The sequence below is a fragment of the Artibeus jamaicensis genome, unplaced genomic scaffold (assembly GCF_021234435.1).
Source record: "Artibeus jamaicensis isolate MK-2021 breed Jamaican fruit bat unplaced genomic scaffold, CSHL_Jam_final contig_135, whole genome shotgun sequence".
In the NCBI taxonomy this organism is placed as follows: domain Eukaryota; kingdom Metazoa; phylum Chordata; class Mammalia; order Chiroptera; family Phyllostomidae; genus Artibeus; species Artibeus jamaicensis.
Window position 1 is genome coordinate 1,438,844 of NW_026521267.1, and position 23,685 is coordinate 1,462,528.

At 40.0% G+C, this 23,685-nt stretch overlaps 1 protein-coding gene across 7 annotated transcripts in view; it reads right to left on the reverse strand.

Moving 5' to 3' along the window:
* NINL (ninein like) overlaps window positions 1-23,685 on the reverse strand; it is a 208,288-nt gene that overhangs the window by 6,279 nt on the left and 178,324 nt on the right. For 6 of the 7 annotated variants that reach the window (XM_053667257.1, XM_053667264.1, XM_037155282.2 and 3 more), the window contains 3 exons: window positions 18,126-18,230; window positions 16,824-16,893; window positions 3,025-3,141 (listed from right to left, as the gene is read on the reverse strand). In XM_053667257.1, coding sequence (XP_053523232.1) covers window positions 3,025-3,141; window positions 16,824-16,893; window positions 18,126-18,230 — 292 coding nt within the window. The remainder of the gene's footprint in view (window positions 1-3,024; window positions 3,142-16,823; window positions 16,894-18,125; window positions 18,231-23,685) is intronic. The other variant, XM_053667252.1, reaches the window with a different exon arrangement.

A 23,685-nucleotide genomic window follows, 5' to 3' on the forward strand; every position in this document is an offset into this window, starting at 1 on the left:
AATTTGATGAACTGTGTAGTAGAGAAAGTTTAAGTCAACTCAAAGAGATTTTACCATGAAATCAAGACATGAAAGACCAAAATCTGTAGGCCTCAAAAAGGATGATGTAAAGCAAGGAAATTGTCAAGAGTGCCAAAAAATGTGTTCATCCAAATTTGCTCTGTAGGCCCATCATGTCACCCAGGACACACTGAGATACCGTATTCAACCTTAAAATTGGTGCAGTCAACACACACAGCCATAGGGACTTCAGCGATGGGGACACAAGACCACTCTAGTCATGAGTCCTTCTTCAAAATACAAAGGCAAGGATGTCCTGACCTTGGGCTTAAGTCAACACTGAAGTCATTCATTCATTGAGCACCTCTCATGTGCTAGACACTGCTCTAGCAACCACTCTGCTCTTATAGAACACATATTCTAGTAGACAGACATCAGAATCAAATATGCAATGTGTCAGGTGGTAAGAAGTGCTGAGAGAAAACCCAGTAGCAGACAGCTGAGGAGGGGTCCCAATTTTGGTTGAGGTAAACAGAGAGGGCTTCTCTGCATGATATTTGAACAGGGGGTTTGAATAAAGCACAGGAATAAGCCATGGGGCTGTCAAGGCATGAATGTTCCAGATGGAGGAATAAATGCAAAGGCCCAGAGGCTGGGGCATGATGTGGGTAACAGAATGGCCAGGAGGCCTGTAACTGGAAGGCATGGTTGTGGGGAGGCCAACTGAGAAGTCAGACCTACCATACTGTCTGGGCCAGGCACTAGATCCTGGAGAATCTTGGAAGCCACTGTATAAACTGCCTTTTATTCAAGGTACCTGGGAAAACTGAAGGGTTCTGAGCAGAGGAAGGCCAGCACCGTAGCCACATTTGGAAAGGACTGTTACCACTCCTGTGTTAACAGGTTAGAAGAAGAAATAAGATGCCAGTTCAGATACCAAAGATGACTGTGGAAGCAGTGGGACTGGGGCAAGAAGTAGCTGGGTTCTGTCTCCACTCTGAAGGCAGAACTGGTGGATGGGAACATGGTATGAGTGGGGGTCAGTTAAGGGAAGGAGCCCACTGTACTCCAAGGTTTTGGAATTAAGTCAATGGTAGGGGAGAGCCATGAGGGCTGGCAGGTAAGTGCAAAGACAACTCTGAAAGTATTTCTGTGAGGAGAAGCAGAGAACTGGTAGGACCAAGACTCCTTAACCCAGGAATCCAGAGGCAAGACAGGTTGGGGGTGAGGCCAGGAGAGGTGGCACAGGTCAGGTCTAGGTGCATATGGCCCTAGTACACTGCATATTTGCTTTGGGCATTTTGGGTCTCCCAAGGACAGTTAAAAGGAGGGGGAAGAGGTGCTGGAATTCAATGGGGAGAGAGCGTTCAGAATGTTATCCAGCTAGGGGATTTGGGCAGAGCTGATGGGTGACAGCCACAAAATTGAACTACAACTAGTCTTACCAGGTAAGAGGAGGCAAATGTTTGCAAAGGAGTGACTATAAAGAAAGTCAAAATCTGATAGTTGGGACAAAAAGTGAGGATGAGGGAGACATTGAGAGGATCAGTAGATGGCAGAGCAGGCCAAGATGGTGGACAAGAAAGGGGGCAGGCTCTGAAGAGTAGCTTAGCCTGGGAAACTTCCACCATGATTCAGGAGCAAGAGGCAACATGAATGTTTCATCCATTTGGGCTCAGTTCAGGATTGCTCAGATAAACCATACTTGATTATTATGTAATAAAAATATTTCTACAGATCCTCACATTTCTTTTAATTTCTTCTAGCACTGCAGTAGAACATTTTTGGAGCAGCTGGTGTTTGTCTTTTTGTGTTTCTTCTTTTTTTTCTGACCTTCTTACCCCTCCCAGCACTCCCTGTGCTGGCTGTTCCACTGCCTGTTAGTTCTTACTGATTTAATTGCTGATTGAATGAGATTATAAACTTTTATTGATCAAGACAGCTGTGACTTTTGTTTTCTTCCTACAGCAGCCCAGGTTATTTCTTTATTTCCCATGGTTATTATTTCTAAAATATAGATCATGTCACACTCTTACTTAAACTCTTCCAATGGCTTCTAATTGCAATTACAATAAAATCCAAACTGCTGACCTTGATGGGACCCTGCCTATCTGTACTTGCCCAACAGATCATACCAGCTACAATAACTCCTCAGTGGCCTTCTGCATACCATGCTTGGTCCCATCTAAGGACATGTACCTGTTCTGTTCCCTCTTTGTGAAATGCATCTCTTCCTTGTTCTCACACGTTCTTTAGCACATGTGGAGAAGTGTGAGTGCCTTTTTACAGCTGTCCCAGAGATTGGAGGTGTTCTTGGAACTTAGCACTATAATGCACAGAACAGTTCTACCATGAGCATTATCCCTTCTAAAATGTCAGCCTGGCCTCTGATCATTAGGTGTCTGTTGCCATGCCATATCCCGACTATTCTCACCAAATCCCACCCATCCCCATTTTCTTCAAAGCAATTCTTATAACTTGAGGTCATTTAGCTTGTTACATCTGTCTCTAGCTCCAGAATGTAAGGTCTTTGGGGGCTTATGTCAGGGTTTACCCAGAGCAATGCCTTGATACATAACAGGTACTTGGGATGACTGAATGAATATCTTTTTTGAGGTTATGTGGACACCTCAAAAATATACCTTATAATATTCCCCATCACTTCTCAGCATTTTGGCTTAAGATCAAATGTAGAATCTGTTCTCATCAGTTTAAAACAATTCCTAAAAGAAAATAAACACAATGTACAAATATAATGTAGGGTATATTTACTAAAATCAGTTTTCTACTGATTGCTTTTAATTTTTAATCTTCTGAAAAATATGTGTACATTCAGATTCTCAAAATGAAGTTTAGACAAAGCCCCAGATTCAGTGGTTCCAAATGAATGTGGGCTTCTTTTGAGTTCTGTTACAAGAGAGTTGCTCCCTGAATCAGCTACTTGAACACCCATAAAAGAAAAAAAAAAAAACAGTTCTGAAAGAGGATATTAGCATACACTGACACAACCCCCTCCTCACTCACCTGCTGTCCCAGCTCAGCCACTTTTTCTTGTAGGAGTATTTCCATGTTCTTTGAAATCATTTCTAATTTTTCTATCCATTCTTCTGTATCTTTAAGCTGTTTTTTATGTTCTTCTTGCTACAAAAGGTTATAAACCAACATTTTACATTTTATATTTTTTAAGATTTTGTTAATTTATTTTTAGAGAGGGAGAGAAACATGAGAGAGAATCATTGATCAGTTGACTCACACACCCCAAACTGAGGACCTGGCCCTCAACCCAGGCATGTGCCCTGACCAGGAATCAAACCTGTGACCTTCAGTTTACAGGCTGGCATTCAATCCACTGAGCCACACCACTCAGGGCCCAATATTTTACATTTTAGAGTGAATCTTTTCAGGTTTACTTACTGTAAAGTAGAAATTAGCTAAAGTGTACAAATTTGAGAGTAACTATAGATAACTGATCTGTATAGAGTAAGTTAAAAAAATGTCACACAAAATGAGTCTCAGTAAATTTAAGAATACTGAAATTCTATCAGGAATCTCCTCTAACCGTAATACTATGAAACTAGACATCACAGGAAGAAAAGTGAAAAACACAGAAAGACATGGAAGCTAAATAATATGTTACTAAACTAAACAGTGGAAGAAATCAAAAGATACATTGAAACATGCAAATGAGAATGCAACAACCCAAAATCTGTGGGACACAGGAAAAAAAATAGTCCTAAGAAGGAAATTCATAACATTCATGGCTATCTCAAGAAACAATAAAAAGCTCAAACAACCTAATTTTATACATAAAGGAAGTTGTAAAAGAACAACAAAGCCCACAGTGAGTGGAAGGAAAGAAAAAGTAAAGACCAGAGAAGAAATAAAAAGTCTAAAAAAGGCAATACAAAAGATCAATGAATCCAAGAGCAGGTTCCCTGAAAAAATAAACGAGACTTTAACTAGGCTCATAAAAAAAAGTAAAAAATGAAAGGTAAAATAACTTACACCACAGAAATACAAGGGATTGTAAGAAAATATTATGAACAACTATATGCCAACAAATTGGACAATTTGGATAGAATGGATTAATTCCTAGAAACATACAATCTTCCAAAACTAAATGTGGAAGAATAAAACTGTGAATAGACAGATTACAATTAGTGAAATTGAAGCAGTCATCAAAAAACAAAGTCTTGGACTGAACGACTTCACAGGTGAATTTTATCAACCTTCAGGGAAGAACTAACCCCTCTCCTCAAACTATTCCAAAAAATTCAACCGGATAGACTCCCAAGCTCATTTTACAAGGACAGTATTCTCCTAAATCCAAAACCTAAATAAAGACATTACAAAAAAGGAAAGGAAAATTATAGGCCAATGTCCCCGGTGAACATAGATACTAAATTACTCAGCAAAGTATTAGCAAACCGGATCCAGCAATACATTAAAAAGATCATATAACATGATATGGTGGGATTTATTCAGGGGATGCAAGGTTGAAACAATATCCACTAATTAATAAATATGATACACCATATAAACAAAATGAAGAATATAAACCACATGCTCATATCAATAGATGCAAAAAAAGCAATTGATAAAATCCAGCACCCATTTATGATAAAATCCCTCAGCAAAGCAAAAATAGAAGGAATATACCTTAATACAATAAAGGGTATATTTGACAGACAAGCAACATAATCCTCAACAGATAAAAACTACAAGCTTTCCCCTTTAGATGGGGAACAAGATGTGGATATACACTTTCACTACCCATTCAAGTCCTAACAAAGCACTCAAACAAGAAGAAATACAAGGCATTCAAGTTGGAAAGGGAGAAGTAAAATTGTCATTGTTTCTAGATCAGATGGCAAGATACTATTTTTAGAGAACCCTGAAGATTTCTCAAAACCCCAAAACTATTAGAACCGATAAATGAATTCAGTAAAGTAGCAGTGTACAAAATTACTATAAGAAATCAGTTGTATTTTATATGCCAGTAATAAACCATTGAAAAGGGAAACTAAGGAAACAATCCCATTCACAATTGCTTCAAAAAGAATAAAATACCTAGGGACAAATCAAACCAGAGATGTAAAGACCTATATTAAGAAAATTATAAGACACTAAAGAAAGAAACTGAAGAGGATACAAGTAAGTGGAAGCACATACTTGTGTTCATAAATAGGACCAATTAATATTATTAAAATGTCCATACTATCCAAAGCCATCTATAGATTCAAAAGAATTTCTATCAAGACACAAATGGCTTATTTCACAGAACTAGAACAGATATTCCAAAAATGTATATGGAATCACAAAAAAAACCCTGAAAAGCACCAATGATCTTGAGAAAGAACAAAGTTGAAGAAATCATGCTACCTGATATCAAACTATACCACAAGTCCATAGTAATCAAAACAGCATGGTAATAGCATAAAAACAGAGATTCAGGTCAATGGAACAGAATAGAGAACCTAGAAATAAGCCCACACCTTTACAGTCAGTTAATATTTGACAAATTATAATGGGCTAAAGACAGTTTATTCAATAAATGGTATTGGGAAAATTGAACAGATACATTAAAAAAAATGAAACTAGACCTCCTACCACCACACACAAACTCAAAATGGATTAAAGACTAAAAGGTCAGACTTGAAACCATAAAAATCCTAGAAGAAAACATAGGCAGTAAAATCTTAGACATTTCTCTTCCCAATATTTTTTCTGATACATCTCCTCAGGTAAGAGAAACAAAAGAAAAAATAAACAAATTGGAGCATGTCAAACTAAAAAGTGTTTGCACAGCAAAGAAAACCATCAAAAAAGGCTACCAAAACAAAATAAAGACACCCCACAGAATGGGAAAACATGTTTGCCAATACAGCTGATAAAACCCAAAATTTATAAAAAACACCAATAAACCAACTTAAAAAATAGTCAAAGGACCTAAACAGACACTTCTTCAAAAGTGCCTGTTTTTGAATAGATGTCTAACAAATAAGAAAGGATACTTCACATCACCAATCATCAGAGAAATGCAAATCAAAACCACAAAGAGATGTCATCTCATACTGGTCAGGATGGCTATCATCAATAAATTAAAAAACAAGTGTTGGCAATGCTGTGGTGAAGAAAGAGCCCTTTTGCACTGCTGGTGGGAATGCAGATTGGTGCAGCCACCGTGGAAAGTAGAATGGAATTACCTCAAAAAATAAAAAATGGGGACTGTCTTAAGAAACCAAAACATTAATTGGAAGGAATATAAGCACCCCCATGATCATTGCAGCATTATTTATAATAGCCAAAATTTGGAGGCATCCCAAGTTTCTATCAATAGATGAGTGTATAAAACAGCTACGGTACATTTACACAATGGATTATTAGCCATAAAAAAGAAGAATGTGTTAACCTTTGCAACAGCATACACAAAACTGGAGAACATTATGCTATGCTAAGTGAAATAAGCCAGTCAGTGAAAGACAAGTACCATATGATTTCGTGCATGTGGAACCAATCAACAAAGAGAACTAAGAAGCAAAATAGCAGGCTACAGCTCTCTACTGGTGGGGTGTTATGGGGATGGAGGGACTGAGGAGAAAAAAGAATTCATGGACAGAGACAACAGTGTAGTGATTGTGGAAGGGTATACTGATGGATGGAGGTGGAAGAGGGTATGTGGGATAAATGGCAATAGAATAAATACAATAAAATAAAAATAAAATTTCAAAACATCTGTTCCTAGCCACTAAACTATTATTTCTTTTTGTAGTTCAAGAATTAGCTAACTGCTTTGTCCTAAAAATTTCATCATAGATGACTCCAGAGTGAGTTTACTTTATACATGTTGTTAAGTATTTCTTTTCTTTTTTCTTTAAGATTTTATTCATTTATCTTTAGAGGGGAAGGGAAGAAGAGAGGGAGAGAAATATCAATGTATGGTGTATGGTTGCCTCTTGTATGTCCCCCGCTGGGAACTGGCCTGCAACCCAGGCGTGTGCCCTAACTGGGAACTGAACCATGATTCTTTGGTTCACAGGCCTGCGCTCAATCCACTGAGCTACACCAGCCAGGGTAAGTATTTCTAAAGAATTTCTGATTAAATTCTTTTGTTTTGTCAATAATCTATCATCACTTATTTCTAGCTTAACATTTTTGCTTAATCCTGATAAGTCATTCTTTGTTAGAATTTATGTTTTAGAAATATTGAATTTTACTCACCTTTCAAGTGTTGCTCTAATTTTTCCCCATGAAGGCACTCACTACCCTCTTGCTCTTGATCTCCACATTCCTTCTGCCCTGAACTTTTCCTCATGAACCGTGTTTCAATATTTCAGGATCAGGTTTTCTTGGGCTTTTAAATTAAACCCTTGCACAGGTTACACATGTTCCACAGACAATTCAAGCACTTTAAAAGTGTTAACTTATTGATGCCTTACAATAATGCTTTAGATGGGTACCACTGGTATCTGAATTATACAGATGAGGAAACAGGAGTACAGAGAGGTTAAGTAACTGGCCTGGAGTAACTCAGCTGGGAGGTAGGGGAGCCAAAATCCCAATCTCCGTAGCCCATGCTCTGAGGCACTGTCCTGCTTCCCTTTAAGGCAGGTACTCTAGTTCTACATCTCCTGATGCATAGTGCAGAGCCTTGCACACAGCACGCTCCCCAAGTCTATGCTCTTACCTTGTTGACCTCTTACCCTCTGCCCTCCTCCTGCCTCCCTCCCATACTTGCTATTCTTAAACATACCAAGTACATACCCACCTCAAGGCCATTGCACATGCTGCTCCTGCAGCCTATAAGCCCTCTTCCTCCAGGTTACTGGATGGCTTCCTGCCTCAACAACTTCCAAGTGTTGGCTTAAGAGCCACTTTCTCTGGCTATCCTGTTTAAAATTAGAAAGCCTCCCACTCCACAGCACTGATCATCATCTGACATGCTATTCACATTATGCATTTTTTTTTGTCTCCCACCACTAGAATATAAGATCCAGAAGGGCACAGATTTTGCTTTTGTGTCATTTCTTTGTCTCTGATACCTAGATCAGTGTGTATCCAGTAAGTAACTTTTTATATTGTTGTTCAAGTACAGTTGTCTCCATTTCCCCTCACCCCCCCACCCCAGCCATCCCCACTTCCCACCCTTGATCCTACCCTCCTTTGGTTTCGTCCATTTGTCCTTTATATTTGTTCCTCCAGTAAATAACTTCTGCAGTCCTTATGTGCCTTTGGGTGGATTTTTTTTCAGTCTGCATAATGGTTTAAGATTCTTTAAAAATTAGGTGCATCATTTCAAAACTGGGAGTATTCATGTAAAAATCTAGTTTCTGGATTTTCTTTGAAATCAGGAGAAATGGAATGCCAAGGCCTGTATTTCCACAGGGCTACACAGCAGGACCAGCACCCATCACCTCACTTCCAACCTTTCTCTATCACCACCTTTCAGGGCCTGTGAGCATTCAGTGCGTGGTCCCAGATGTATAGCCATGGGACCTACTGCAGACCCCATGCAGCCCTAAAGAACATACTGCATCTGGGAGGAACTGTGGCCCCCAGGCTGAAGAGAACTTCAAGATCAGCTTGCGCAAGTACTCTCTGAGGGGGTGGGGGACACCTTCCCTGAGAAGCTCACTGCTCCTCCATGATCGTTCCTTAGCATCTGTTGAGTCCCTCATTATTAACATGAAAACTGGGCTCTCACAGCTTCTGTACAACCAGTCCTCATGGAGTTAGGATGGCTGTAGGGCTGTATTCCCCTTGGTGTTAGGGTAGTTTTTGGCTGAATGCCAGTGATCTAACTGGATCCTCCTTTCCACCATCAGCTGGAACCTCAGGGCCTTTGTTCCCATTCACCCATGGTTCTTTTTTTTAAAATATATTTTATTGATTATGCCATTGCAGTTGTTCTATTCCCCCCTTCATTCCCCTCCACCCTGCACACCCCTCCCCCACCATTCCCCCCATTTAGTTTATGACCACGTGTCTCAAGTTCTTTAGATTCTATATTTCCTATACTATTCTTGCCCTCCCCCTATCTATTTTCTACCTACCGTCTATGCTACTTATTTTCTGTACCTTCTCCTCCCTTCTCCTCCTCTCACTCCCCTGTTGCTAACCCTCCATGTGATCTCCATTTCTATGTTTCTGCTCCTGATCTAGCTGTCCTTTTAGTTTGTTTTTGTTTTAGGTGTGGTTCTTAATAACTGTAAGTTTGCTGTCCTTTCACTGTTCATGTTTTTTTTTAACTTCTTTTTCTTAGATAAGTCCCTTTAACATTTCATATAATAAGGGCTTGGTGATGATGAACTCCTTGAATTTGATCTTATCTGAGAAGCACTTTATCTGCCTTTCCATTCTAAATGAAAGTTTTGCTGGATAAAGCAATCCTGGTTGTAGGTCTTTGGATTTCATGACTTGGAATACCTCTTTCCAGCTCCTTCTTGCCTGTAAGGTCTCTTTTGAGAAATCCGCTGATAGTCTGATGGGAACTCCTTTGTAGGTGACTGTCCCCTTATCTCTTGCTGCTTCTAGGATTCTCTCCTTCATTTTAATCTTGGCTAATGTAATTATGATGTGCCTTGGTGTGTTCCTTCTTTGGTCCAACTTCTTTGGGACACTCTGAACTTCCTGGATTTTCTGGAAGTCAATTGCCTTTGCCAGATTGGGGAAGTTCTCCTTTATTATTTGTTCAAATAAGTTTTCCACTGGTGGCTGTTCCTCTTTCCCTTCTGCTACCCCTAAAATTTGGATGTTGGAACGTTTAAAGATGTCCTGGAGGTTCCTAAGCCTCTCCTCATTTTTTTGAATTCTTGTTTCTTCATTCTTTTCTGTTTGGTTGTTTCTTTCTTCCTTCTGGTCCACAGTATTGATCTGAGTTTCAGTTTTCTTCCCATAACTATTGGTTCCCTGTGCATTTTCCTTCACTTCACTTAACATAGCCTTCATTTTTTCAACTGAGCTGTAACCAAATTCAACCAATTCTGTGAGAATCCTGATCACCAGTGTTTTGAATTGTGCATCTGATAGGTTGGTTCTCTTGGTCACTTAGTTGATTTGCTCTGGGGCTTTCATCTTTTTTTTTTTTTTTTTTGTCTTGTTGAACCTTTTTGGTAGTGAAGGGAAGGGCCAGAGAGGGAACAATGGCGCTTGCTCCACTTTCTGTCAGATTTCAGTCCCTTCTGCCACTTCCCCCAAGCAAACTGGGCCTTTCTAGTGCTGATTCCTGTGTGGGTGGGCTTGTGTACATTCTAGGACCCTGTGGTTCTTTCCAACAAACTCTTCTGTGAGGCTGGGAGTCTCTCCTGGCACCTCAACCCCCACAGGTGTTTTCAATCGGTGTTTTGAGGCTTTATTTCCCTGAGCTGGGACTGTGAGTTGTGCAGTCAGTCTCATTCCCTAGTTTCACCTAGTTTATCTGCGTGTTAATGTGAGACCACCTGGTCAACCAGCCACCTTGTGTGCCATGCCCCAGTTCACAATCGCCAACTCGCTGGGTCTACCCTTTGGCACCCTGCGCCCAGGGTCTGCCAGCCACTGCCTGGGTGCCCAGGGTCAGCCACTGCTGATTTGTGCACCCCAGAGTTTGTCAGTTGCTGCCTTGTGTACCCCATGTCACTTTTTTTTCTGCAACCCCTGTCCACCAGGCTGCACAACTCTGCCCCTCCTACCGGTCTGGACAAATGTGTCGATTTTAACTCCTTGGTTGTCGGACTTTCATACAGTTCAATTTTCTGTCAGTTCTGTTTGTTATTTTGTTTCTAAATTGTTGTTGTCCTTATTTTGGTTGTGCAAGGAGGCACAGGGTGTCTGCCTATGCCTCTATCTTCGCCAGAAGTCCTAAATAAAATCTTTTTTTAGAAAGTCTGCCAGCTGACTTTCTTGTACTTGGCAAGGTACAGCCATTGAGAGTTCAGTAGGTGGGGCTCTGTTTTGAGGAGGTGGCTCTGGTTAGGCTCATGGCAGGGAAGGAGGAAATGGCCTCACCCTCTGAGCTACGCAACTCAGTCTCTGCCACCTCAAGTCTGCCTGTACCTTCTCAAGCGCGTTCTGACAAAGTCTATACCACAAGGCCACACATCTAAATCCTATGCAAAGCATGAGCTCGGCAAGGCTAGATGACAGGGAATCTGGAGGGTGGGGCTACTGCATTTCCACAAGCTAATCCTGTATGGAGGACAGTGTTCAACCCAGGAAAGATGGCATCTGTGGGTTGTGTAAGACAGGAATTCAGCACAGGGACCCTGAAGACTGTTCGTTCCTTCAGCTCACTTCCTGGAACCACACGATCCAATCTGTCTTTGCACAATGCCTGTCCACTCTGAGCTTCCCTGCCTTTTCAGAGTCCAGGGTGAGTGGCTGCAAATAAAATTTTGTGTACTGGCCCTTTAAGAGGGAACCTGGATTTCTAGCAAACTCCCATTTCTTCTAGGTAGACGGAATCCCCACTGATTTTCAAGCCAGATTTTAAGGTACTCTCCCCAGCTAACCCTTTCTTCATTTGCCTTGCAGTTGTTGTTCTCTATGCACAGATATGCAAAGCGGTTTTCTGAGCCACAGCTCTGAACTACATTTCCAAGAAGGGAAGTGTGCTCTCACAAGGCTGCTATGCAGTTCTGGCTTTAGGACATGAACCTTGATGTACCACACACATTCCAGTTTTATCAACTGGCCCAAGTAACATCTTTGGAGTATCACTTCTGGTCCAATATCAGGTAGCTCTTGCCTCTGTCAAGTCATTTTAGCCTCCTTGAATCTGGAATATTTCCACAGCCTTTGTCTGAATGACACTGACATTTTTGACAAACACAGTCCCTCCACTCTCCCCTCTTTAATAGTTCCTTATTTGGGGTTTGTCTGATGCTCCCTTATGATTAGACTCAGGCAATGTGTTCTGAGCAGAAGACTGCTCAGGTGCTGCTGTGTCCTCCTCAGGGTACCACATTGGGAAGTGTGGGAGGCTAACTGCCTCTTGGTATTTCTGTTAATCACCTCTTTAGTTTTAACTTGCAATCGTCTGGGTTATAGTGAAGAGGAGAAAATGAGATGTTAGCAGCTGTTTCCTAAGCACATGGGTATTTTGCAGTTTTTAAGAAAAACAAGGGACAAAGGACTAGATTGAGCAATGCTATTAGAAAACAGATGGACAGATCCATTATATAGATGCCAAAAACAAATCAACTGCCATATCTCTTAAAAATTCCAGCATCATTTGGGACAATATGTGTTCTAGATTAAAAAGAATGGCCCTGGCTGGTATGGCTCAGTGGACTGAGACCTGGCCTGCAAACCAAAGTCACTAATTTGATTCCCAGTCAGTGCACATGCCTGGATTGCTGGCCAGGTCCCCATTTGGGGGCATGTGAGAGGCAACCAATCAATGTATCTCTTGCACACCTATGTTTCTCTCCCTTTCTCCCTCCCTTCCTCTTTCTCTAAAATTAAAATCTTAAAAAAAAAAGACTAACGATACATCATAGCCAACCAAATTTTTATAAAGACATCTTCAACAGCTTCTGTAATTTCACATCCCCTTTGCACTGTGACCTAACACTCACCCACCAAGACAAACCTATGTTCCCCTCTGTGGGTCTGTGGGGTCTTGGTGGTAGTAATATGGAGTAATATCCAAGGTGGGATCAGAAGCTTTGCACCTTTGACTTTGTCCTCCTGAAACACTTGCTCTCTGGTGCCCCCCACCCTCCCATCATGACACTCCCTCCAGGAGCCCAGTCCCAAGGAAAGGATCTCCCAGATGATTCTAGCCCTAGCCATTCTCAGTCACCCCAGCTGTCGAATCTTCCTACCCAAGGTCCTGGTATCACACAGCAGAGACAGGCTGTCTGCTCTGTGCCTTGTCTGAATCCCTGACCCAAAGGCTTCATAGCACAGGAAAGAGGCTGTTTTATGCCAGTGGATTTCCAATAGCATTGACAGTTAAGTTTAGTGTATCAATCTCAACTGGATCCTAGTTCTAAAAAGTTCACTATGTAAGACATTTCTGAATAATTGGAGAAATATGGATATGGTGTGAATATTGGATAATAAGTAATCATAATTAAATTTCTTAAGTGTGATAGCAGTATTGTGGTTAGGTAAAAAATGTACTCATTTTTAGAAGACACCTGCCAAAATATTTAGAAGCAGATTATTATTATATATGTATAATAATATACAGATATTATTATATCTGTAACTTACTCTCAAATCATTCAGAAAACACACACACATACAGAAATAAAAAGAGATATAAATAAATAACTAAAGCACATATGAGAGTTGTTTGTTAACTGTTAGATTAAGGTTGTTTTATGCGGCTCAACAGTATATACCATTTCAACTTTTCTGTGTGTTTACAGTTTTTCATAACAAAAGTTGAGGGAAAGAAAGCAAATACCTATAATCCTTTTATGAATGTGTCCTATAGAAAAGCAGGTGAAGGGGTCAGGAAGCTCTCTCAGCCCAGGAAATTCCCAGATAGGTCATTTACACAAAAAGCTGGTTGTCTGGCAAATGCAGAGTCTGAAGTTTTCATTTTAAACCAATTCCTAAATTATCCTCCTGATGGAGAATGCCTAAGCAGGGCTACCACACACTTATGGAAACAAACACCCGAAGCTGGGAGCCAAGACACTCATACATGAGTGGTCTAAAGTGGTCTCCATGGCAGAAACCTCGCATTAGCCATGCATGGGAAGAGGTGAGCCAGGAGAGAAGAGCTACTAGGGATTTATCTCAGAGATGGACCAGCGATTTAAGTAGCCAAAGGTAATGAAAACACTTATAGAACAGAAAGTGAGCTCTGCAAGGTGGCAGGATGCAAGATCAACAGATGAAAATGCATTGTATGTCTATGTCCTAACATGCAGAAACCAAAATTAAAAAAACATGCAGAAACCAAAATTAAAAAAATAGTACTATTTCTGGCTTCTCGTCTGGCATGTAAAGAGCTTGGAAGATATTAGTCTCATCTTCCTAACAAGCAAAAAGGTAACTAAACTGAAACCAACAACTTTTCTTAGATCCATCAGAAAAATGACATCACATGGCAAATCAATACCCTGAAAACTACAGACACAGGCAAGAAGAACTGTATTTTATCTGGGGTGGATGACTGGAGCCTGAGACAGGACGTGAAACTGAAACTATAAGGATCAGTGCTAGGGGCTGTGCCTGAACTGGCTTGACAGTTAAAAAGTCCCAGGAGGCTAGTCTCCGTAAGCCCCCAACTACCCTAAGCCTCATCAGGTTCTTGTAGTTAAGATTAGAGGAAAATGCCCCATGCTTCTAAGCAAGGAGACAATAAAGCAACTGCTATGAACTGAATTATGCCCTCCAAATTCACATGGTGAAAACCTAACCCCCAATGTTATGGTGCCATGGGGCTTTTAGGTAATTGAGGTTAAATGAGCTCAAAGGATGGGGTCCTAATTAGATAGGATTATGACCTTAAAAGAAGAAAAAGCAGAGCAGAGTGTCTCTCCCTCTGTGTACAGGCACTGAGGAAAGGCCATGTGCAGACACAGTGAGAAGGCAGATGTCTGCAAGCCAAGAAGAGAGTTTTCACCAGGAACCAAATTACCAGCACATTGATCTTGGACTTCTAGCTTCCAGAACTGTCAGGCAATAAATTTCTGTTGTTTAAACCTCCCAGTGTGTGATACTTTGTTATGGCAACCTGACTATACAAATACAGTGACCATTTTGAAGTATACTCACAGCACTCTGTTCTTCTCTTGCCCTCAAATGAAACTAGTCTACTAGAGTAGAACCAGCCCCTCTAGGCTTTCTGTCTCAGAACACACCTATCAGTGAGGCCAGAATAAAATAGTATCAACACCAAATGCAAGCAAGGGTATGGAGAAACTGGATGAAGAAAGCATTGCTGGTAGAAATGTAAACTGTTACAGCCACTCTGGATGTTTGGCAGTTTCTCAAAAAACTTAACATGTAACTACCACACATAACTCAGCAATTGTCCTCTTGGGCACTTATCTCAGTGAAATAAAAATGCATGTTCATACAAAAACCTGCACAGGGATGTACACAGCAGCATTATTTGTGATAGCACAAAACTGAAATCAGTCCAGCTATCCTTTGAAAAATGAGTATTAAACTATAGGTCATCAATACCTTGGAATACTATTCAGCAATGAAAAGAAGCTAACTCTGCCACTTGGATGAATCTCCAGTGTTATGATATATGAGAAAATAAGCCTTACATTCTGTATTATTCCTTTTATAAAACATTTGAAATCACACAATTTTAAAAGTGAAGGAAAAATTAGTAGTTGTCAGAGGTTAGGGGCTAGGGTAGGTGGGCAGGAAGGAGGTGGGTCTAGTTATAGAAAAACAATATGAAAGGTCCTTATGGAGTTGGAATAATTCAGTATCTTAACTGTGGTGGTGGATATACGAATCGATACATGGAATAAAATTGTGCAGAACTTAATACATACACACACGTGCCCAAGTAAAATTGGTGCAATTTGAATAGGATCCATGGATTGTATCAATGTCAATAGCTTGGTTGTGATACTTGTAATAGGCTGATTTGTATCCTACCACAATTCATACCCAGTACCCAAACCCCCAGTACCTCAGAATATAACTGTATTTTCTTATTTAAATTTTTATTTATTTTTAGAGAAAGGAGGAGGGAGAGAGAAAAAGAAGGTGAGAAACATCAATGTGAGAAACATTAGTTGGTTGCCTCCATACATGCCCTGGCAGGAAACCTAACCCACAACCCAGGCATATGCCCTGACCAGGAATTGAACCAGCAACCTTTTGCTTTTCAGAATGACACCCAATCAACTGAGCCACACCAGTCAGGACAGTATATAACTGTATTTAGAGACAGGATCTTTAAGAGGTGTTTAAGGTAAAGTGAGGTCATAGGAGTGGGCCCTAATCCAACATGGTATGTCTTGTGTCCTAATAAGAAGAGATTAGGACATAAGACATGAACCAGGGAAGACCATGTGAGAACACAGGGAGAACACAGCTGTCTACAAGCCATTAATAACTGCTGATAACATATTATAGCCTACTGAATAAAACAGAAATCTATGATAGGTATATAATGATGTAAATGAATAAATTAATGGACAAAAGAGAAAGTTCTTACACTGAAGTACCAATTAATAAATACAAAAGGAATGGTGGGATTAGTCACCAACTGCCCACCATCATAGTGATAATGGACAAATAAAAGAAACAAAAGATGCTAAAGTAAGTGGGTGAGAATTGGATGAAGAACATAACATTTACATAATATAAAAGTATCCACCCATAAAATGCTCATTAATTTACATGGGGAAAAGTAACTTTACTGTGGAGTAGCTGGGCCAACACTACCTAAACAAGAATCACTAGTAATGGGATGAATCACTGTACCCCTGATAAGATGAAATGAGGAGAACACAGTATTATTTTTTATATTCCTGCCAAAAATGTATTAGCTAAATGTAATCACAAGGAAACATCAAACAAACTAACCTAACAACTTCCTAGAAAATAACTGCTTGTTATCTTTGAAAGTGCCAAGGTCCTAAAAACCAAGGATGGACTGATTGAAGGAGACTAAATGATTCTGAACAAATGGGACATCTGGTAAAGCTGAACAGGTAGGAGATTAAGGCAAGGATTTTGCACAACATTCATATCCTGATGTTGAGGGGTGAGGAAGTTAATGGGTCAGCAATACACTCTCAAATCTTTCAGAAAAAAAGTTATCTCTTTTTCATAAGTTTGAAATTATTTCAAAATAATGAAAAACAAGGAGGGTGGCATTAGTTTCATGACAGGTGTCAATACTTGACCTGTTTGTTGAACTCTTCCATTTCAGAGCAGGCCCTTTCCTTGTCTCTCTTTAAAACCTCAATTTCCTTCCTGTTGAAGAAGCAAAATTAACAATATCACTTTGACCAGCTTATTTCTTTTTTCCCAGCCATTATAACATCAGCACCTTGGATTTGTAGCCACATAACACTCACACCTGCTCCTGGTACCCTATATCCTGGTACCACTGTTACTATTCTGTTGCTTCTGCTGCTGCTGATCCAATATGGATCCCAATCCTCAGAACCAGAGGACACTGCCAATATTACAGAACAAACATGCTCTATAACATTCCTCAATTCCACCCATTTATATCTCTTGAGCACACCAGTAGCATAAATAAAGGCCAAAACAGCCTTACACCCACTAAGATTTGATGGCAGCAAACTGAGAAGAAAAATGGTCTCTAGAATGAAAAAAAAACCTCTTAGATTTCAGAATTGGTATAATGTGATAGCAACTACTTGCTGACTACCTGCTCTAGATTTCATATTTTAATTAATCATCATGGCAATTATATATAATCAGCACCACATTCTCAGCATTTTAGACTTGATCTCATCTTCAATTTTGGAGTTAAAAAAAAGGGGATCAACCAACTGTCACTGGATAAAACATGGCTACAATAGTGAAATCAGAAACCCACCAACAGGCTTTCTGGGTTCCCCCTCTGCCAACAGTCTCTCCTGCTTTAGTGCTCAGGTCTTTGCAACCCTTCCCTATTTCTACTTCCCCATCCCTGACTCAGACTCACTAAAGTTGATGAGCCAAAAACAAATCTTGGAGAAAAGCATAGCTGAAACTATGATCAGGACATAAATGAACAGATTTTATTTGCCCGGAAAAGCCTCAGGAGCACTACTACCTACAAAAATACTTGCTGTCTCTCCCATCCCTTAGCATAATGTGGAGTATTTCTGTAGGGGTAAGAAGTGTGTGTATATTGACTTCAGATACAAACAGGCCTGTTCTGGAGCTGCTCACTATGCTGATGACTGTGCTGCAGCACACACATGCTTTCTACCTTAAACTTTGGAGACCAGGCACTCAGGAATGAAGGTGGTTGCCAACATTTTGAAGGAGGTCTGAGCCCTCTCTTGCATGTACAGTGTGGTCAGAGGTCTGAACACACGACTTACCCACTTAGAGTTTTCTGGAATGCGGGGCTGACCTGTGAACACATCCCTCTTTTTACAGCAATATGTTCCAAGCTCATTCTATAAAGAGTACAATGTGTAATACGTTGTAAGTTCTGACTGGAACCACTGAGACAGAGCCCTTACCTCTGTGTATCATTTGTCCTTTGTGTAAATTCAAGCTCTTGTTGAATCCTTCCCAGCTCATTTTTCAACATCATGTTTTCTTCAGAAAACCTATCCAACTCAATTCTGCATGAAAAATAGATGAAAGAAAAAAAAAAAGGAAATTCCAGGCACCAGATACCATGTGCATTCCACGTGACTCTAGTCTTAAAAGCTGGAAGTCATGGCAATCCTGCAGTCTACAATTCCCCTTCCCTAGATGATGGCTTAGAGCACACATTTCCTTTTTCTCTATCCAGTGTTAACATCTCCCTAGAGATAAGCTACAGAAAACAGTTTTCTTAGCTTCCAAAATGGTTACACAATGAACAACTCACTAATGTATTCAATACCTTGGTTCCATTTACCTTGTATTTATAGATGACCTGTTCCTATATCTTATAACCTCTAACAGAAATGTAAGTGTGGTTGGTACTAATACACAATGTTGGGTAAGAGTCCTCAGGTTATTGCAAAGAATACTCACCCTTTCACCAGTGGACTCCAGCACAGAGCTAAGAAATATAAGGAACCAGAAGATCAAAACACATGCACACATTTTCCTCTTTAGGGAGGGTCCCCTACACTCTGAGGTCACAGCTCTGGGAGGAGAAACTTAGGAAGATGTCCACATCAATATATGGAGAGAAATCTGATATCAGGTGGATTCTTCCAGAGACAAAGCAAGTATGCACAGCTACTACATGAACCAACTATGCCTGGAGTCACCTGTGCTTTCTGATGACTCTTAAGATTCTCTGTTTAGGTTACACCATTGCTATATGATGGATGAGCAATTTACCAATAAACATCACAGATGAGGCAGCTAAACCCCATGCTTGCTGCCCAGAGAATTTACTCTTAATACTCTGGCTGACATATATTACCCTCAAAAGGTGTTTATCTGGCATATACTTGTAATGTTTTCAATCTAAAAATACTTGAAGCCACAGGATCTCATTATGTTTGCATATTATAGTTACAGTAAGTCTCTCTCTCATAAGCATAAGTATGACTTCATTTTATCTCATGAGGGACTAAAGAGAAAAAGAAACGGAAGTCACTGGACTTAAAAGCAGCAAAGGTTTTCAAGTAGGGGAATAAAACAAATGAGATCTGTGTTTTGAGATTGTCACTCTGGCTCCAGGATGGAAAACAAATTGATTCAAGGAAAGTATGGATGTGTGTGGAAGGAAAGCAGGGGATCTACCACATTTCGCCAATTATAATGTGCACCCATGTTTTGGTGCTCTTTATACACAGGATTACACATTCACTATACCCAGGTATAATGCACATCCTTATTTTTCTCTCAAAACTTTGGGCAAACAAGTGTTCATTATACATGACCAAACACAGTGTTTATAGCTTCCTGAAACTCGGATAAGCAGATGGTTGTCCCAACCCACCCTCACCACACTTACAGAACAACTAGAGGCTGTGAGCAGATGATCATACAGTATGTGATTTTTTTTCCATTGAAAGTAATGGATACTTCCAAGGGCCCCCAAACAAAACAAAAACCTGGAAGGTGAAACTGAAGCTGTGATAATTAAGCAATACAAAGATGATGTTACCCTGAGGCTAATGCCTATATCAGCAGCATAGAGAAATGTGCTGATATACATTTCTCTATGTACACCATGGATACCTGCATTAAGCCAGTACCCTGGAAGGAGGTTAAGCAGTCCCAGATTAGTAGGCTCCCAGTTGTTAGCAAAAGTAGTATACATCCTTTTTGCAGAAAGCATCCTCCACTACAACTCCCAGGATTCCCAAAGATTAATGTCATGTAAACATTACCTCAAATCAAACATCATCACAACATTCATGGAAAAAAAGCCACCTTTAGGGTCAGCAGAAGCAGAGGCAACAGAATTAGATTCCATAAAACTTCAAGTATGGGAATTCTCAGATACAAACTAAAGATAAATATTATGGAATGTTTGTATAATATGAATAAAAGATAGAAATTTAAAAGTGAACATTCAAAAATAAATGATCAAAAATATTCAGCAGGACCAAACAGAGTTTTTGGAAATAAAAAATTCAATGTCAACAGAATTTTGGGAAATGGAAAAAAATTAATGTCAAAATATACACTAAATGTGTTACATTACAGATTAGACACAATTGAAGAAAGGATTATGGACCTGAAACACAGATGTGAAGAAAAATACCCAGAATGTGACAGAGAAAACAGAATGGAACACATAAAAATGAGGATAAGAAATGTAAAAAAAATGAAAAGAATTAACATCATATATTTAACTCAAGAGAATAAGTGAGAGAAGAGGCAACAGTTTAAGAAAAATGGCTGAAAGTTTTTCGTAAGACAGAAATCTATACATTCAATAGGCACAATATTTTAAAGATTCCTTTAAGTTAAAAGGAAATCACACCTATGTCCTATGGCCCAACAATTCCATTTTCAGGTACATCCCAACATAAATGCTCAAAAAGACATATACAAGAAATTTTCAGCAGTACTATTTGTGATAGCCAAACACTAGAAACTACTCAAATACCCATCAACAAATCAATGAATACATTGTGGTTAATTCACACAACAGACTGCTCCATACCAATGCAAATGCATGAATGACAGGTACAAGCAACAATATGGATGAATTTCACAAATATATCTTGAACTGAGAAAGCCAGACAAAAGTACACATTGTGTGACTCCTTTACATGAAATATTGGCAAAGTTGGCAGAATTAATCCATGCTGTTAGAAGGCGGGATAGTGGTTGCCCCTGATGGGGGATCTGGGGAGTTCTATTTCTTATTTTGGGTGCTGGTAACACAAATGTGTTCAATTTGTTGACAACTCTACTAATTGTACATATATGTGTATTTTTCCCATGTAGGTGATAAAAAGTTAAAAAGTATAGAGATCGTTTTTTTTAATTCTCACCCAAGAATATTTCCTTTCTTCCTTCCTTCCTTCCTTCCCTCCCTCCCTCCTTCCTCCCTCCCTCCCTCCTTCCCTTCCTTCCATTGTTTTCAGAGAGAGAGAAAGGGAGGAAAGAGAAACAATGATGAGAGAGAGAAGCACCCATCAGTTGCCTTCTGTATGTGTCTGGACTAGGGATAGAACTCACAACCCAGGAATGTACCCCAAGTAAGAATTGAATCTACAATCCTTTTTTCACAGGATGATGTTCCAGCCAACTAAGCCACACCAGCCAGGGCATAAAATACAGAAATCTTAACAGCAACCAGAGGACACAACTCAGATTACCTACTATGGTAAGAAGGACTCTAAAAGATGTCCATTTCCTGGTCCCTGGAACTTGTGAATGTTATATTACATGGCAAAGAGAAATTAAGGTAGCAAATGGAATTAAGGTTGCTAATTAGCTGATTTTTGACAGGGAGAGTATCCTGCATTATTCAGGTGAGCCCAAAGTAATCATAGGGTCCTTAAATGTGGAAGAGGAGGCAAAACTGTCAATGATGTGATATAAGGAGGGCACAACCTGTCACTGTTGGCTTTAAAGATGGGACGGGACCAAGAAACAAAGAATGAAAGCACCTGTAGAAGCTGGACAAGACAAGAAAAGAGATCCTACTACAGAGCCACCAGAAAGGAAGGCAGCCCTTCCAGCATCTTACTTTTAGTCCAGTCATATCCATTTGACTTCTAAACTCTGCAACTGTAAAGTCATAAATTGTACTGTTTTAAGCCACTGCGTTTGTGGTAATTTGTTACATCAGCAATCAGAAACTAATAGATATACAAAGGAACAACAATTAGACACAGGATAAGCTACTCAATATCAACAAAGGAATCTTGAAGATACTGAACATGTACAGTAGACAGCCCTTTAACTTACCCTCGATTTGTGTTCCTCAGGATACTCTTTCAAAAATAGACAAATATTTGAGATATTTTCAGACAAATGAAAACTGAGGGAATTTACTCCCATGAGAATCTCACTAAAGGAACATCTAGAGGCTATACAACACAAATAAAGAAAATGGTCCTCTAAAAGAAGGCATAAGATTCAAAAAGAAGTATAGCCTCCTGACATGACAAGCTATGGCGGATGCTGTTGTAGACCGCTCTGCCATGGTTTTAAGAATTGTATCTTGATCCCTTGTGGCTAAGGGCGAGAGGGACAACTTCCAGAATGCTAGTCACAGGAGACAAAGCCTGTCTCTGGTAGCAAATGCTGCCTCAGTTCCCTCTCCCTGCCCCCAAAGCTTGGTTAGAAGTCAATGACAGGTAATACCCCTCACAGCAGGGGGCAACCTAAGCCAGACTTGATTACTTGGGAGGCCTTCATGGAAGGACTGGGAGGGAGGGGGGAGCTGCAACTCTCTCCCCCAGGCTTTGTCAAAGTCCAAGTCCCCATGTTTTCTGGGAGAAGAACTTCCTAGCTCTAACCCCCTTAAGCCTGAATACCTGTTAGGGAGAGGTGCAGCTCCTTGCCTTGCTAGAGCATCCTGTCCTGGGGAAAAAATCTGGCATCACAAAGACTTGCTGATAAACCTGTGAAATCTGCTCTGCTAAGAGTGCTTTCATTCATATGATAAGGGTCTGAGAGGAAATGAGTATGTCTCCCAAAGTTTCTGCAACTCTCTTCCTGAAAGACACTGACTCAGACTCTAAAGCCCTCAGGTATCTTTGAAATGTTATCTACTGTTTGATCCTTGCAGCCCTGTATTTCTGTGTATTAAAACCCAATAAAAGGCTATGGAGGAGGGTGCTTGGGGCCTTTTTCTCCTCAGAGAAACTGGTCGCTGCTGGCCCTTGTCTCCCCTGAGAAACTGGCCACAGCTCACTTCTCCCCACCCCAAACAGATTACATCATGTCTCTGTCATATTCATTCTCGTGTCTGTGGCACTCAGGGGGACTCGAGAGAAGTCGCCCCACAGGATGCAATATCAGCAAACAGTAATCTCACCTAGAATATTTCATCTGAATCTATCCATGAAGAAAACCAGACATCCAAATTGAGGGACATTCTGCAAAACATCTGGTTTTGCTTCTTCAAAAATGCTGATGTCCAAATTCCTGAACATACCTAATCTACCAAACAGACTCATGAAAAGATAGAAAATCTAAACAGACCTGTAAGTAGTAAGGAGACTGAATCATCATCAAACACGTCACAACAAGGAGAAGCCTAGGAGCAGATGGATTCCCTGGTGAATATTACCATACATTAAAATAACACCAATCCTCAAACTTTTCCCAAATACTAAAGAGGAGGGAATACTTCCCAAATCATTCTATGACGCCAACGTTACTCTCATATGAAAGCCATAAAAAGTCATTCCAGGCAAAAATTATAAACCAACATCCCTTACCAACATTGATGATGCTATGCTAAAAGCTTCAATAAAATATTAGCAAAAAATGATTGTTTAATAGGCACAGAATTTCTGTTTCTGATGATGGAAGTTTTGGAAGTGCACAGTGACAATAATTGCGCAACATTGTGTTTAATGCCACTGATTTATACACTTAAAATGTTTAAAATGATTGATTTTATGTTATGTATATTTTATCATGATAAAAAGTCAAAGC